General features: G+C 32.9%; 1 protein-coding gene across 4 annotated transcripts in view; it reads right to left on the reverse strand.

Moving 5' to 3' along the window:
• Epha5 (EPH receptor A5) overlaps positions 1-13,050 on the reverse strand; it is a 332,221-nt gene that overhangs the window by 244,915 nt on the left and 74,256 nt on the right. For all 4 annotated transcript variants that reach the window (XM_027947325.3, XM_027947323.3, XM_027947324.3 and 1 more), the window contains exon 3: positions 7,919-8,582. In XM_027947325.3, coding sequence (XP_027803126.1) covers positions 7,919-8,582 — 664 coding nt within the window. The remainder of the gene's footprint in view (positions 1-7,918; positions 8,583-13,050) is intronic.

Raw genomic sequence — 13,050 nt, forward strand, 5'->3', positions numbered from 1 at the left:
AGCCTATCATACCTTCAATGGGTTTCACTTACAAATAACTAGCCAACAATACCACTCATGAATAAATTGGTTTGTTTCAAGTTTGATATGAATGTATTTGACCACAGATAATTTATTAGATATATTCTATCTTTAAGATAATGTAACATGCATTAGAACAGCATCACTTAGCCTACAAATTCAGGAATATCATTTCTCTGATTTTAATATAAGAACTTTATAAAGAAAAGAGAAACACAAAATTAATATATTAAAATAGATCTCTACAATGGAAATTCCCTCAGCTTACTACACTGATCCCTGTAATTTTTGCATTGTTGTTTCCCCATCTGTGTTAAAAATTAGCTCCTTAGAAAAAACTTTTTCTTGTGACCCTACCTGAAATTAGCAAATTCCACCACAGGTGTTAGCACCACTCTTAGAAATTCTCATGATTTGTAACTGGATAAGACTCCATATGCTTGTTTGTATGCATATAGGCCTGCATTCCTAGGATACAGGAATTGTACAGGCAGGATACAGTACAATAATAAAGAATAAATAGTAATTTTTAAAGAAATAGCCAATCTTTCAATGCTGAGTCTCTAGAAAAATATTTATAAAGGAAGTTTTTTGATATTTACATGGCTTTTTTTCACTCGATGAATAAAACTGTAAAAATATCCTATAATAAATAAATTTCTCAAGAATTAGATAAAACCATTTTATAATAGAAGACATATATTCATGTAAATATATTTTATTTTTAATAGAAGATATAGGAAATAGTTCATTTTTACTGAATAAGTATAATGTGCTAGATACTGTGTTAAGCACTTTTCATTAACTATCTCATGAGATTGCTAAGAGGTAGGTAGAGATGAGGAAAGCAAAGTTTGGGGAGATTCGGAAACTTGCACAGGGATAGGTAGCTGGTAAATTTTAAAGGTAGAATATGATCCCAGGTGTTCTGACTCATAATGAATGGGCTTAATGAGTATGTTATCTCTCAAAAGAAGTATAATTCTTGCCATATTGAAGTTAAATCAGTCACATCTCAAAAAAAAAGTTTTGGAAATTATAAAAAAATATAAACTTTTACAAAAGCAACAGTTCATAAACATTTTATTGGCACAAATGTTCATTTGGGGTGAGAGAATAGTTGGATTAGTAGTTCTCTCAGCTAAGAGCAATACTATCCTCAGAGAGTATTTGGCCTTATCTGGAAGTATCTGGGATTCCTAGTGCGTTTACTGGGTAGACATCAAAGAAGCTGTTAAATATCCTACAAGAAATAGGCCACCACCCTGCACCTCCAACCCACTAAAAAGAATATCTGACTTAAATAGAAACCTTTATTTAGGAAGAAAACCAAAATCAAATGCAGAATATCACTAAAACTTTAATAGAACTAATCCAAAAAGTATGTCAGAAACCTGTTTAAATTGAAAAAAGAAAAAAGGATCATCTATTTTATTATCCTTATGCATAATAGCCACAAATGGATGAAAGGACTTAGTTGTTTAATTGTCTCGGTGGTTTATCTCAGCAGCAGGACACACACACACACACACACACACACACACCCAATGATACATTGAACTTCCATAATCACCACCCTTTTTTTCGAATTTTGAAATTAAAATTAGTTTTCCTTTGTTGCATAAAATAACATACCAAATAGAACCAAAAGTTCAACCTCTTTGATTTTTTGGTAATATGCCTAATTAAAAATAACTAGGCTCTCCAATGTATAATTACAGGAACATCTAATAAACTATATTTCCAGCCAATTTTGCTTCAATCATAAATACGCACCAGAAGTATGAATGATCTACATACTGCTCCCTGCTGTATCTGTACTGTTTCTGAATCAAGGCTCTTTTTTGAGTTGGGTATTTTCACTACATTTTCCTTGCTGTGCAATCATCTCCCAGTTGGACAATTAATAAGTGCTTTTTCTCCACAGCCCTTGACGTGTAACCTCCCTTACCCTGTATTTTAGCATGCACTATATACCTTCTTCACTCTGACTGGTTTTGGCAGTGACCTACAATCTAAATCTCTTTCCTCCATTTGATAAAAGTGAAACTATAATTATCCAGGGCTAATTTCAAATTACTACTTCATTCCACCAGCAACTGATGAAGATTAGTGGTCTTGCCTTGCATCTGAGTAAGTCAGCAACATAATCACAAGAGAACTCAGCAGGCAACATTTGATTCATGTGAACTCAATTACTTCTGTCAAACACATTCATTTCAATAAAAAGCAGAAACTTCCAAAATGGGTTTTTGCTAACCATTTTATACTCAAAAAAAATTTCTTACATGACTCTTAAAGGAAAAACATTGCATGAATTTCACCAGAAATAATAATAAATAACAAGTAGGGAAACACACTTGGGTAAATGGATTTGGAAACATTACTTATTTCTGAAAGTACAGAGTATTTCAGAGAAATGAATTTGTATACTTAAAATTATTATTGAAAATTTAGGCTATATATTAGTTGCCTCACAAAAATTAATATACAGTATATTTTAAGTTAAACCAGAGTATTTTATTATCTCACCTAAACCAGATTATTATGAGTAAGGAAGTTGATTTTTCTTAAAGGAAGTTAAATGAAAGGGAGTTGGATAATGATGACAGATTATGAATTGCTAAACTGGCCAGGATGACTGAATCACTGCTTGGTTGTCATCTGGGTTTAAGCCATATGGTTCAATATTGCCCAATACTCTGTACCCTGAAGAATTAGTCTCTAAAAGTCCTTTGGTCAACTCCCCCATGAGTGTAAGTATACCAGGTCACATGGGCATAATCTGACAGTGACTACCATGTACAGATTCAGTAAATGTTAATATATGATAATCATTATAATAGATATATTCAAACTTCAGCTTTTAATATAATTACATCCTTAATTATATTCTAACATAATTTAATATCAAAGAAACTGAATAATTAAATGTCATTATGCAATAAGGCCATCCTATAAATATATTTTAATATGTGATATAAGAGGCTCTGCAAAATTTACTAAGATTACATCTATAATAATTAATATATAAAGTGTCAAAAACATATGGTTTAATACCTAAAAATTGAGATTTTTGGCCTGAGAGTTTTAAGATTAAGAAACGATCATTTAAAAAGACATATTTGTAAATTTTCAGTCCAAGCAAAGATATGTTCTGTGGATAAATACAAAGGTAAAATAAATCAATAGAACACAATATTTAGCTGGACACAGTGGTGCACATCTGCATGCCTGAGGAAGGAGGATCACAAGTTCGAGGCCAGCTTCAGCAACTTAGCAAGGCCCCATCTCAAAGTAAAAAATAAAAATGTGCTGGGGATGTGGCTCAGTAGTTAAGTATGCCTGGATTTAATACCTGGTAGAAAAAAAAAACTCAATATTTATAAAATGCAGTCTTCTTTTGTGCCCTTACACATTTTTCTTTCCTCTCTTTGGAATACCCTTTCCCTTCTTCTTGCCTTTTGATTTCTCACTTGTCAACTCAACCTACAGGAACCCTGCCATTAGGAGGTATATAGTGTAATCAAAGTAGGGAAAGTCATTATTTGAAGGGAAAATATATGAGTAAATAACAATGAGATTTGACCTAGTTTGAGGAGTCAGGGACTACTTCCCTGAAGAAGGCATACTAGACTACAGATCTGAAGGATTAGTATGAATTACTTAACTGGCATAAATGAAGTTGAAGAATATTTCAGGGGATGAGAACGGGATTCTTTCAAAACAAATAATGAAGGTAAGTAAACTCTCTTGGAGAACTAAGAGGAGCTGATGTAGTTGGGGAGGGGAGGAGAGTCTGCAGAGATAAGAAGGGCCAAACCCATGCAGAGTTTTAGGGTGTTACAAAAGTTTGATCTTGAAGGACTCCAAAGAAGTTTGTAAAGTGGTGGGATGTAATGAGTGTGCAAAACCACAAGATTTGCATTTTTACATAAGTGATATATTCACATTGTTCAAAATTAAAACTACACATAATATCATTCAGTATACTCAAAAATGAAGTTCCTTCCTATTAGGTATACTTAGGGATTTGAGGAAAAAGGAAATAGAAGTGGATGATTTCAAGAGATAATGGGTTGCTAAATTCTGTAAACAATTTGTAACGGTTAATGATTAGGAAAGAGGTGTCAGAAAGCTCTCTAGTTTTTTTTCTAATCAAGGATAATTTCCAAACATCAATTTCACATTTTAAAATTTGAGGATAGGGTATTAAGATCATAGAATGACTGACAATAATAATGGCATTTTATATCACATCCATCAACACACATATTTACATTTACATACACACATTACGTATAGATATAAAATGCCTCAAGAATATCTGTGATTTCTGAAATCACCAAAACAAACTTGAAAATTTTGTTTATTTATTTAGTCATCCAAAAAGAGAAATTATTTATAGAACATTCAAAATTCCTCCTAAACAATGGAACAGATTAGAACACACAGAGTCATAACCACAAAAATATAGTTATCTCATACTAGACAAAGGCACCAAAAACATACATTACAGAAAAGATAGCCTATTTGACAAATGGTGCTGGAAAAACTGGAAATCCATATGTACTATAATGAAACTGAATCCCTATTATACTGCACAGAACTCAACTCAAAATGGATCAAAGCCCTAGGTATTAGACTAGAAACCTGCACTAAATAAAAGAAAATGTAGGCCCAACTTCCTACTACGTTGGCTTAGGAACCAAATTCCTCAATAAGACTTCTAAAGCATAAGAAGTAAAATAAAAAATCAATAAATGGAGTGAAATCAAACTAAAAAGCTTCTTCACAGCAAAGGAAATAATCAAGAGTGTGAACAGAGAGCCTACAGAATGAGAGAAAAATCTTTGCCAACGGCACCTCAGATAAAGCATTAATTTCCAGGATATACAAAGAACTAAAAAAGCTTAACACCATAGATAATCAATAAAAGGTCAAAGGAACTAAATTGACACTTTTCAAAAGAAGAATACAAATGGTCAACAAATTTTTAAAGAATGTTCAACATTCCTAGCAATTAGAGAAATGCAAATTAAAACTACACTGAGATTTCACCTCACTCCACTCAGAATGACAGTTATCAAGAATACAAGTAACAATAAATATTGGCAAGAATGTGGTGAAAAAGGTACACTCATTCATTGCTTGTGGTACTGCAAATTGGTACAACTACTGTGGAAAGTGGTGTGGAGATTCCTCAAATAACTAGAAAGGAAAACACCAAGTCATGCCACTCTGCAGTATATGGAGTTAAAATCAATACACAGTGATGTAGCCACATAAATATTTATAGCAGCATAATTCACAATAGCTAAGCTATGGAACCAACTTAGGAATCCTTCAACAAATTAGTAGATAAAGAAAACATGGTTTATAGACAATGGAATATTACTCAGCCATAAGAAAGAATTAATTTATAACATTTTCCAGTAAATGGATGGATCTGAAGACTATCATACTAAGTGAAATCAAGTAATCCCCAAAACCAAAGGTAGAATGTTCTCTCTGATATGTGGAAGCTAACCCAGAAGAAGGAGGGGAGAACAGAAGTTCAGTGAATTAGACAAAAGGGATGAAGGAAAGAGAGGGGATAGGAATTGGAAAGACAGTGAAATGAATCTGACATAACTTCTCTTAGGTACCTATATTAATATACAACAGGGTATCTCAACATTGTGTATATCCACAAGACTGGGATCCTAATGAGAATAAGATATATTCCATGTTTGTCTAATCATGTCAAAATAGACACTACTCTCATGTATAACTGAAAAGAACAATTTTAAAAAAAAAAATCTTCCTAGAATGGAATTGTACATCATTTGTACATTGTAAAACACCATAAAGCATTATTCATATACACCACATAGTATAGAACAGTCTCTGGCTGTTGTAGTATATAGATCACTTGCACTTGGCCCCTGAAGCCTTTGTTCCTACTAGGCTAGTAGGGTGGGGAGCTAAATGCAGGAATTATAAGAGAGTCTGCTTCATGAAGATTTCTATAGTGCAACCTCTGCAGCTCACCCCCCTATCTCCTCTGTCTCTCTGGCCTGATTCAATTATTAGTACTATGAGGGGAGAAAGAAGAAATGTGTTAAATGCTTCCACTAAGAAACATACTGTCAGAAATACTAGTCCCTCAAGATATTTCATAAGTACCAGCAGAATGCTTAATCCATCAATAATCAAAATTTATCCTCTAAAAATGCAGAGGCCTCTTATAGCCTCTGCCAAGCAGATATGAAGATAAAGCTCAGTGTGGTTTGATCTTAAGCCACCATATATTCTCTAAAATAATGTAATCAATCAAGTATCCCATGCTGCTTTAAAAGGCTAAGAAACAAAATTTTACACTTAACCAGTAAGACATATTTATAATATGTTAGACTACAATATAGTCAAGAGATTAAATTTAACTCCTGCTTCTGATTCTACAATTACATATGACCTCATTGTGAACCAGTAAAACTGCTCAAAACAAAAAGTTAAGAGAATGTTAATCAGAACTTTGTTTGAAATCCAGTTCTGAACAAACTATGATTCATTTCCCTAACCAACATATAAATATTTCAAAAACATAATTTTGAATTAACAAAACTTTTAGGTGTCCATGGTATGTAGGTACAAATTAAGTGTTGGCGAGTTACAACTTACACAGAAAAACAACCATAGAATTAATTGTAGATAATATTGTAAAGAATACAAAATAAGAAATTAAAGTATATGCAATGTGTTTCTAAATGGAATGAATTAACCAAAGTCATTATGACTTCCAGATAATGTCCCTAGTTTATTTCCTGGATGTCTACCCATCTACAGGCTGGCCTGAGCAAACTTACAAGTTTGATACACATAATACATACAGTGAACTTAGGAAATAAAAATGCACCTGAAGCTACCAGATGGAACTGAGGGACTGCTCAGCATTTGGTTTTCTTCTTAGTTAATAAACATGAACTCCCATTACACACATCATGGTGAAAACAAGTTCAAGTTCATTAGGACAAATAATATTTAAAGGAAAAAAAATGTTTGTTTTTCCCTCTAAGATTCCCCCAATGTCTTCACTTTGACATAAAGTACTATCCTGTTCCAAAAAGCCATTGATACTTATCCAAGTTTGAAAGGGCAACTTACCACACTGCAGGCAAAATGAAAGCATTTTCAAATGAACAGGGAAGCATGCATGATCAAGTTTCAATTTAAAAGAAAAATTAAGACAGAAAAAAATCTCCAAGTGCAAATTGCTTCGAAATGACCTTTTATATGTATTGGCTTTATCTCCAAACAGTTATTTTCATGGGGCATTGCTTATTATGCATTTAAAATTGATCTGTAAATTTTAAAAAGCAAGCATGTAATAGCAACCATATGTAAACAACATACTAACCCAAGTCCTGTCCGTTTACAAATGTTTCACTGTGAAATTCATATGCCTGAACTTATTTTTGAAGACATTTTAAAAGGCAGTTTAAAGCATACCAAAACAAGCCTCCTGTAAGATTTTGCATTAGACTTTCATACAGCAAGTAAAGTATAGAAAGAAAACAGCAACATTGGACCATAATCATACAATGAAAGTTACTAATCTCTTGGCTTGTGTTGTTCAAAAGTAAAACTTCTGAAAGCAAAGCGAATATGAAATATTGCACAGCCAGTCAGACACTCTCTGAGTATTAATTATGTATATCCAATAAAATATTACATTAAATCTTTCATCGTTGCCAGGAATTTTAAAATTCAGAGAAGAGAGAAATCAAACTTGAAGAGTAAGAATCTCCATAAATTAGCAAAGTAAAAGGTCACTTGCTCATAATCTTTGGAGGAAATACATATACATGATCCAACTGAAGCAGAAAGCCCCTGTAGATCCACAGGCAACTCTTACCTTGACAGGTGCCATTTTTCTCTTCATATCCTTCCTTGCACATGCACTTCCCAATGGGCACCAGCCACTCCCCTTCAGCACTGCAGTGCATTTTGGGAGGTTCATCTGTCACAGAATGGTTGACGCAGGAGCCTGACACCTCAAGCAACTGTGAAGAATCTGCTCCAGTGATAGTGTCAGGGAAGACAGCCAAGTGCCGTATCACAGAGGGGCATTTTTTATAGTATACACGCACAGAAACCAGAGCAATGCAAGCACCAACATCTTGGAAAGCAAGATAAAATCCCTTTTTGCTTAGAGGTCCTACATCTCTGACCTCTGTATTCAGTTTCATGACACGGTCACCAAGATCAAGTTCCGTAAAGCTCTCATCAGCAGCAATGGTATCGATTTTGATGTACTGGTTTTCCTTGATGTTTCTTCCATTCTCATCATCTGACTCAAAATAATACATGTTAAAAGTTTCCTTACAGGTTCCCAGTCCTCCAGGAAGGCTGTTACAGTCTCGCAGAGTGAACTTGAGTTCTATGAAGATTCTGGAAGCACCTTCATTGGATATCCAACTGGTCAAAAGCCAGTTATTCTGATTCTGTTCCATAACTTTGCATACTTGGTATGTGTGGATAGGTGCATAATTTTCATCAACTTCACCAATCTCTTCCCACTGTACAATATAAAAAAGAGATAAAGAAATTTTTGAAATAGAAAACAAACAGGAAAAATAGAAAAAAATCATGAAAGAAAATCCATTCATGTATAGAAATCTCCATAAACTCCATATACAGTATTGAGAGAAAGAGCCCTACAAATTTGGGAGAAGAAATTAACAAGAAATTTTATTTTTTTTTTTTGGTGCTGGGTATTGAACTTAAGAGTGTCACCATGCAACTTTGCACTCCAGCACTGAGCAACACCCTTAGCCCCTCCTTTTTTAAATTAAAGAAATTACAAGCTCTTTGGATTTACTCAAAGATGAACAAATATGAATGATATGTTCCAATATCTTTTGGGGAGGAGGCATGTACTTCAGAGAAGAAGTAAAATAAAATGAATGTAGTTAAGATAAATAAAAGCAAAGCGGAGAAAGTATGTATTTTTGGAAGAACGGTAGTATATAAACAAATAGGATCGATGCTATGGTTTGGATAATATTTCCAAAAGATCCACATGCTAAAGGTTTTGTCCTCCTCCCATGAAGCTATTGAGAGGTGGTAGAATCTTTAAAAGGTTTGCCATAGTAGGAAGTCTGTAAGTCATTGGGGACATGTCCGCAAAGGGATGTTAGGTCCTTATTCCCTTCCTGTTCCTCCAGTTTGTTGTCTGTCCATGAGGTAAGCAGTATTGCTCTGTTACAAACTCCTGCTATAATTAGCTGCCTCATCATAGGTCAAAAAACAAAATGGGTCAACTGATCATAGACTGGAACCTTGAAAACTATGAGCCAAAATATACCCTTTATCTTTATAATTTGATTAAATAAACGTTTGTCATAGTAGCAGAAAGGTAACACATAAGATAAAGTATGAGAGGGGGAAAAATGTCTAAATTTGTAAAATAAAATGAGAAAAGAACAGCAAATGTGAAAAAGAACGTGAAAAATGTAACGTGAAAAGTCACTTATTTAATTCTGTCACATGACAAATAGTACATTGATGTAATATAATATGAAAAAAATACATTAGTTTAAAATTAATACTAGATCTTTATTTCATTGAACCTAGCAACTCAGAACTTTTTCACTAATTGGATAGCTAAATATGTATTCATGAATTTATCTACAAATATAGACACAGATACAAAATAGAAATTACAGGATTATAATATGCACAGCCTTGTAATTTTGAAAATTAACTGACTTGTTATATCCTGTGAATGGATTAATTCCCTCTGATCAATGCATTACTTTATGAATAGTTACTTTAAGATTCTGAAAACGTACAGGATGTAAAAATAATTGAGTATGATTTATTTAGCTTTCAAAATATGATCAGTTAAAAGAATAGGTATACACCTTTTTTTCCTGATAAAGTACCCCAGTTTTGAGAATCTCAATGTACAATGAGCACTTCCAGAACAGTATTAGCACCAAAGTTTTATTCCTGATAAAGATATCATGATAGCCCAAAACTTTTCTTTAAGCCTTATAGAATGTATATTCACAAAACTATATTTGGTTTTATTTTAAATCATTAAAAAGTCACTGAAACAGAGAGAAAAGAACCCACACTAACTTCCAATAAGTTAAGAATGTGTGACTATTTTAGATAAATTTTATGAGACATTTTTTAGACTTCATATTAAGTGTAGCATTATTTCTTCATTCTGTCCAACTGGCAAAGATGGGCAAAATGTGAAAGCACAAAGGGTGCAAATAAATCTCATACCTCAGATGGCCCTTCTCAAAATTCTAGCTGTCATCAGGCAGACATAAGTAAAAGGTGCTAATGAGATAAAACTGCTGAGTTCCTTAAATTCACATGAGAGACATTAAGATTTTATCTTGCCTAACAAGTTTCACATTCTGCTGTTTTGAGAAGCATTGGTTCTTTCATTTAATCTTATTTTTGTCTTCTCTCAAAATGTATATAAACTCTACTTAGCCTCTGGTTTTCTAAACCAACCTTCTGTCTTACCACTATATCATTAAACTATTCACAAATGATTGAAGTATACATCTCTACATTAGAAATCGTTCCTGTATGTAACAATTAATATTTCATGCAAATCAGCACCTCAACTAACCAAATGAAAACTGAAAATTATCCATCTACCATGACAAATTAAATACATGGTCTTTAGTTTAACAAAAGGAAAATAGCATTAAAGCTCTTCTCTTTAAGAAATAAAAACAAAATATTACACTATTACTTTTTAAATATTTATTTTATGTTATGATAGTCGTCCAAAACAAAATACAAATGGATTTTAAATTGTTCACCTTAAATCACTTCAGAAGACCTATTTCAGCATCATATATTCCAGTAAGATCATTGTAGCAAATAAAAGCAAGCAAAAAAGCAGCAGATTCCAAGACTACAAGCCAAGCAATTCAGTCTTTGTGTGTACGAAGTCCATGGTAGCACAAATATTATTAAACATGCAAGCCAAGCAGCACTTGACAAGACAGCTTAATAGTTACTGCTTCAGGTGATAATTTCAAAGTATGTGCATAAGCATTTTGTTCCTCTGAATATTCTCAATTAAGGAGAGAAAAACTGTAATTTTCTTCAAATTTAAAATCTGTTGTGGTAAGATTTTATTTATTTTTTCTTCTCAAGCATCCAAAATACAAATTAAGGCTCACATTTTATATTTCTCCTTGACAAACAGGAAGACTTTAATTTAAATAATTGTGGCAATAAGCTATTCAAAAAATCAAACAGGTAAAAAATACATTTTCTAAATATGCCCTCCTTTAAACAAATACATTAAGAAATGGACAAAATTATTTCAGTTATTACAGATTATCTAAATAAAAATTTGGAATTCCTCTGTAGTTTCTTCCCTTTTTATATTAAGAGGTCATCTTACTCTCCTCAGCAAAAATCAGCCATGAGAAAGAAAGGTTTGCGGGGTGGGGCAGTGGAGAGAAAATAACACTCACTAAGTAATATGAATATAGTAGGCCAATTTCTAGATACTTTAAAATGTCGTGACAAGGAGGTTACAGAATTTAATGAAGGGCACAGATAGAAAATAATGTTTTTCTGTTCAATTTTGTTGCCTTTACAAATATTCCATGGTGTAATAAAATATTTGCTAATCCCTTGGTTACTGATGAACGTGGGTACTAGGGAAGCACAAATCACTGAATACAATAAGGAGCAATAGCTCTGCTCTCTAGCTGTGGCAGCTCTCATCCTTTGAGCCCATGCTTCTCATATTTTTCCTCCTTATTTCCTATATTCTGCATTTTTTTCTCCTTATTTCCTGTATTCTACCTTAAAATTTGGAAAACTGACTACATAGTCAGCTGGGGTTGGCTTGACTTTTCTTCAAGCCAGTTGCATTCCAAACACATGCCTGATCAGGCTACCTCATTCATCAGGAAAGTGGGGAAGGGACTTATTTTCATATGTGTATCATGGAATTACCATCTTCCTACCCAAACCATTAAGAAGTAATTGCTCCCTATCTGCCTTTCACTGACCTTTTAGATTTCTTGCCTAAAAAGAAACCGCAATTTCTTGATTCACTTCATTAATTGTTACCACACACTGTTAAAACTAAATATCCATTTTTTCAGTCATCATGTAACCATAAAAATCTTTCTGCCTTTCTTTATATATCTTAACACTCAGAAACCTATATGCAAGTGGACATGCATGATGGTCTTATTATAAACTGCAGCTCAGGATCTGACACTACAGAACACAGAGGAGGGTGCTCAAGAGATATTTTGTATTGAATGAACTTATGCCAAACATGCATGCATTCCCCTTAGTCCAGAAATCCAGTTCATTTTAAATTTCAAATAATTCAAACCTGCCAAATAAACAATTATATGACTGACATTCTATTATAAAGAACAGACGTTCTCTCTGTACCTTTTCTAAACTTTATCAATTCAAATTAGAAAGTTTATGAATTCAGATTTTTTGGAAGTTCTTTTTCAGCAATTTTTTTTATTAAAAATCTCTAAGCATTTATTTAAATATATTTTCTCAAACCAATTATTCATATAATTATTATGAGTTTAGTTTGGCATATTAGCCTGTATAACTATTTTCATTATCATTACATCTTACCAATTATAATTTATAGCTTAATTTAGATATTGTATTCTTGAAAATGTTTTCAGAGTACACATTTTTATTTTGTCACTGATTAGCCTTCTACACTATTCTGTACAAATTAAAATCTCAGAAGATAGTACATCATAGAGTAGTACTGTACCTAAACTCTTGTTTGAGTCAAATCCTCAAATGATATTAAGACAATCTTAGTGGGTTTTGAGGCTTTTTTTTTTTTGGCAGAGTGATGTGAAAATTGGGCAAAGAATCATTGTCTTCAGCATTTCTCTGACATGACAAAAACACAACTTTCTAGGAAGACCTTGTTTATTGCTTAAAGGCTTCTTTTTTCATTATCCTTTAATATCACAATATTTTATATAATGCCTTTTAAAACAC

Source organism: Marmota flaviventris, chromosome 7, assembly GCF_047511675.1.
Source record: "Marmota flaviventris isolate mMarFla1 chromosome 7, mMarFla1.hap1, whole genome shotgun sequence".
NCBI lineage: Eukaryota > Metazoa > Chordata > Mammalia > Rodentia > Sciuridae > Marmota > Marmota flaviventris.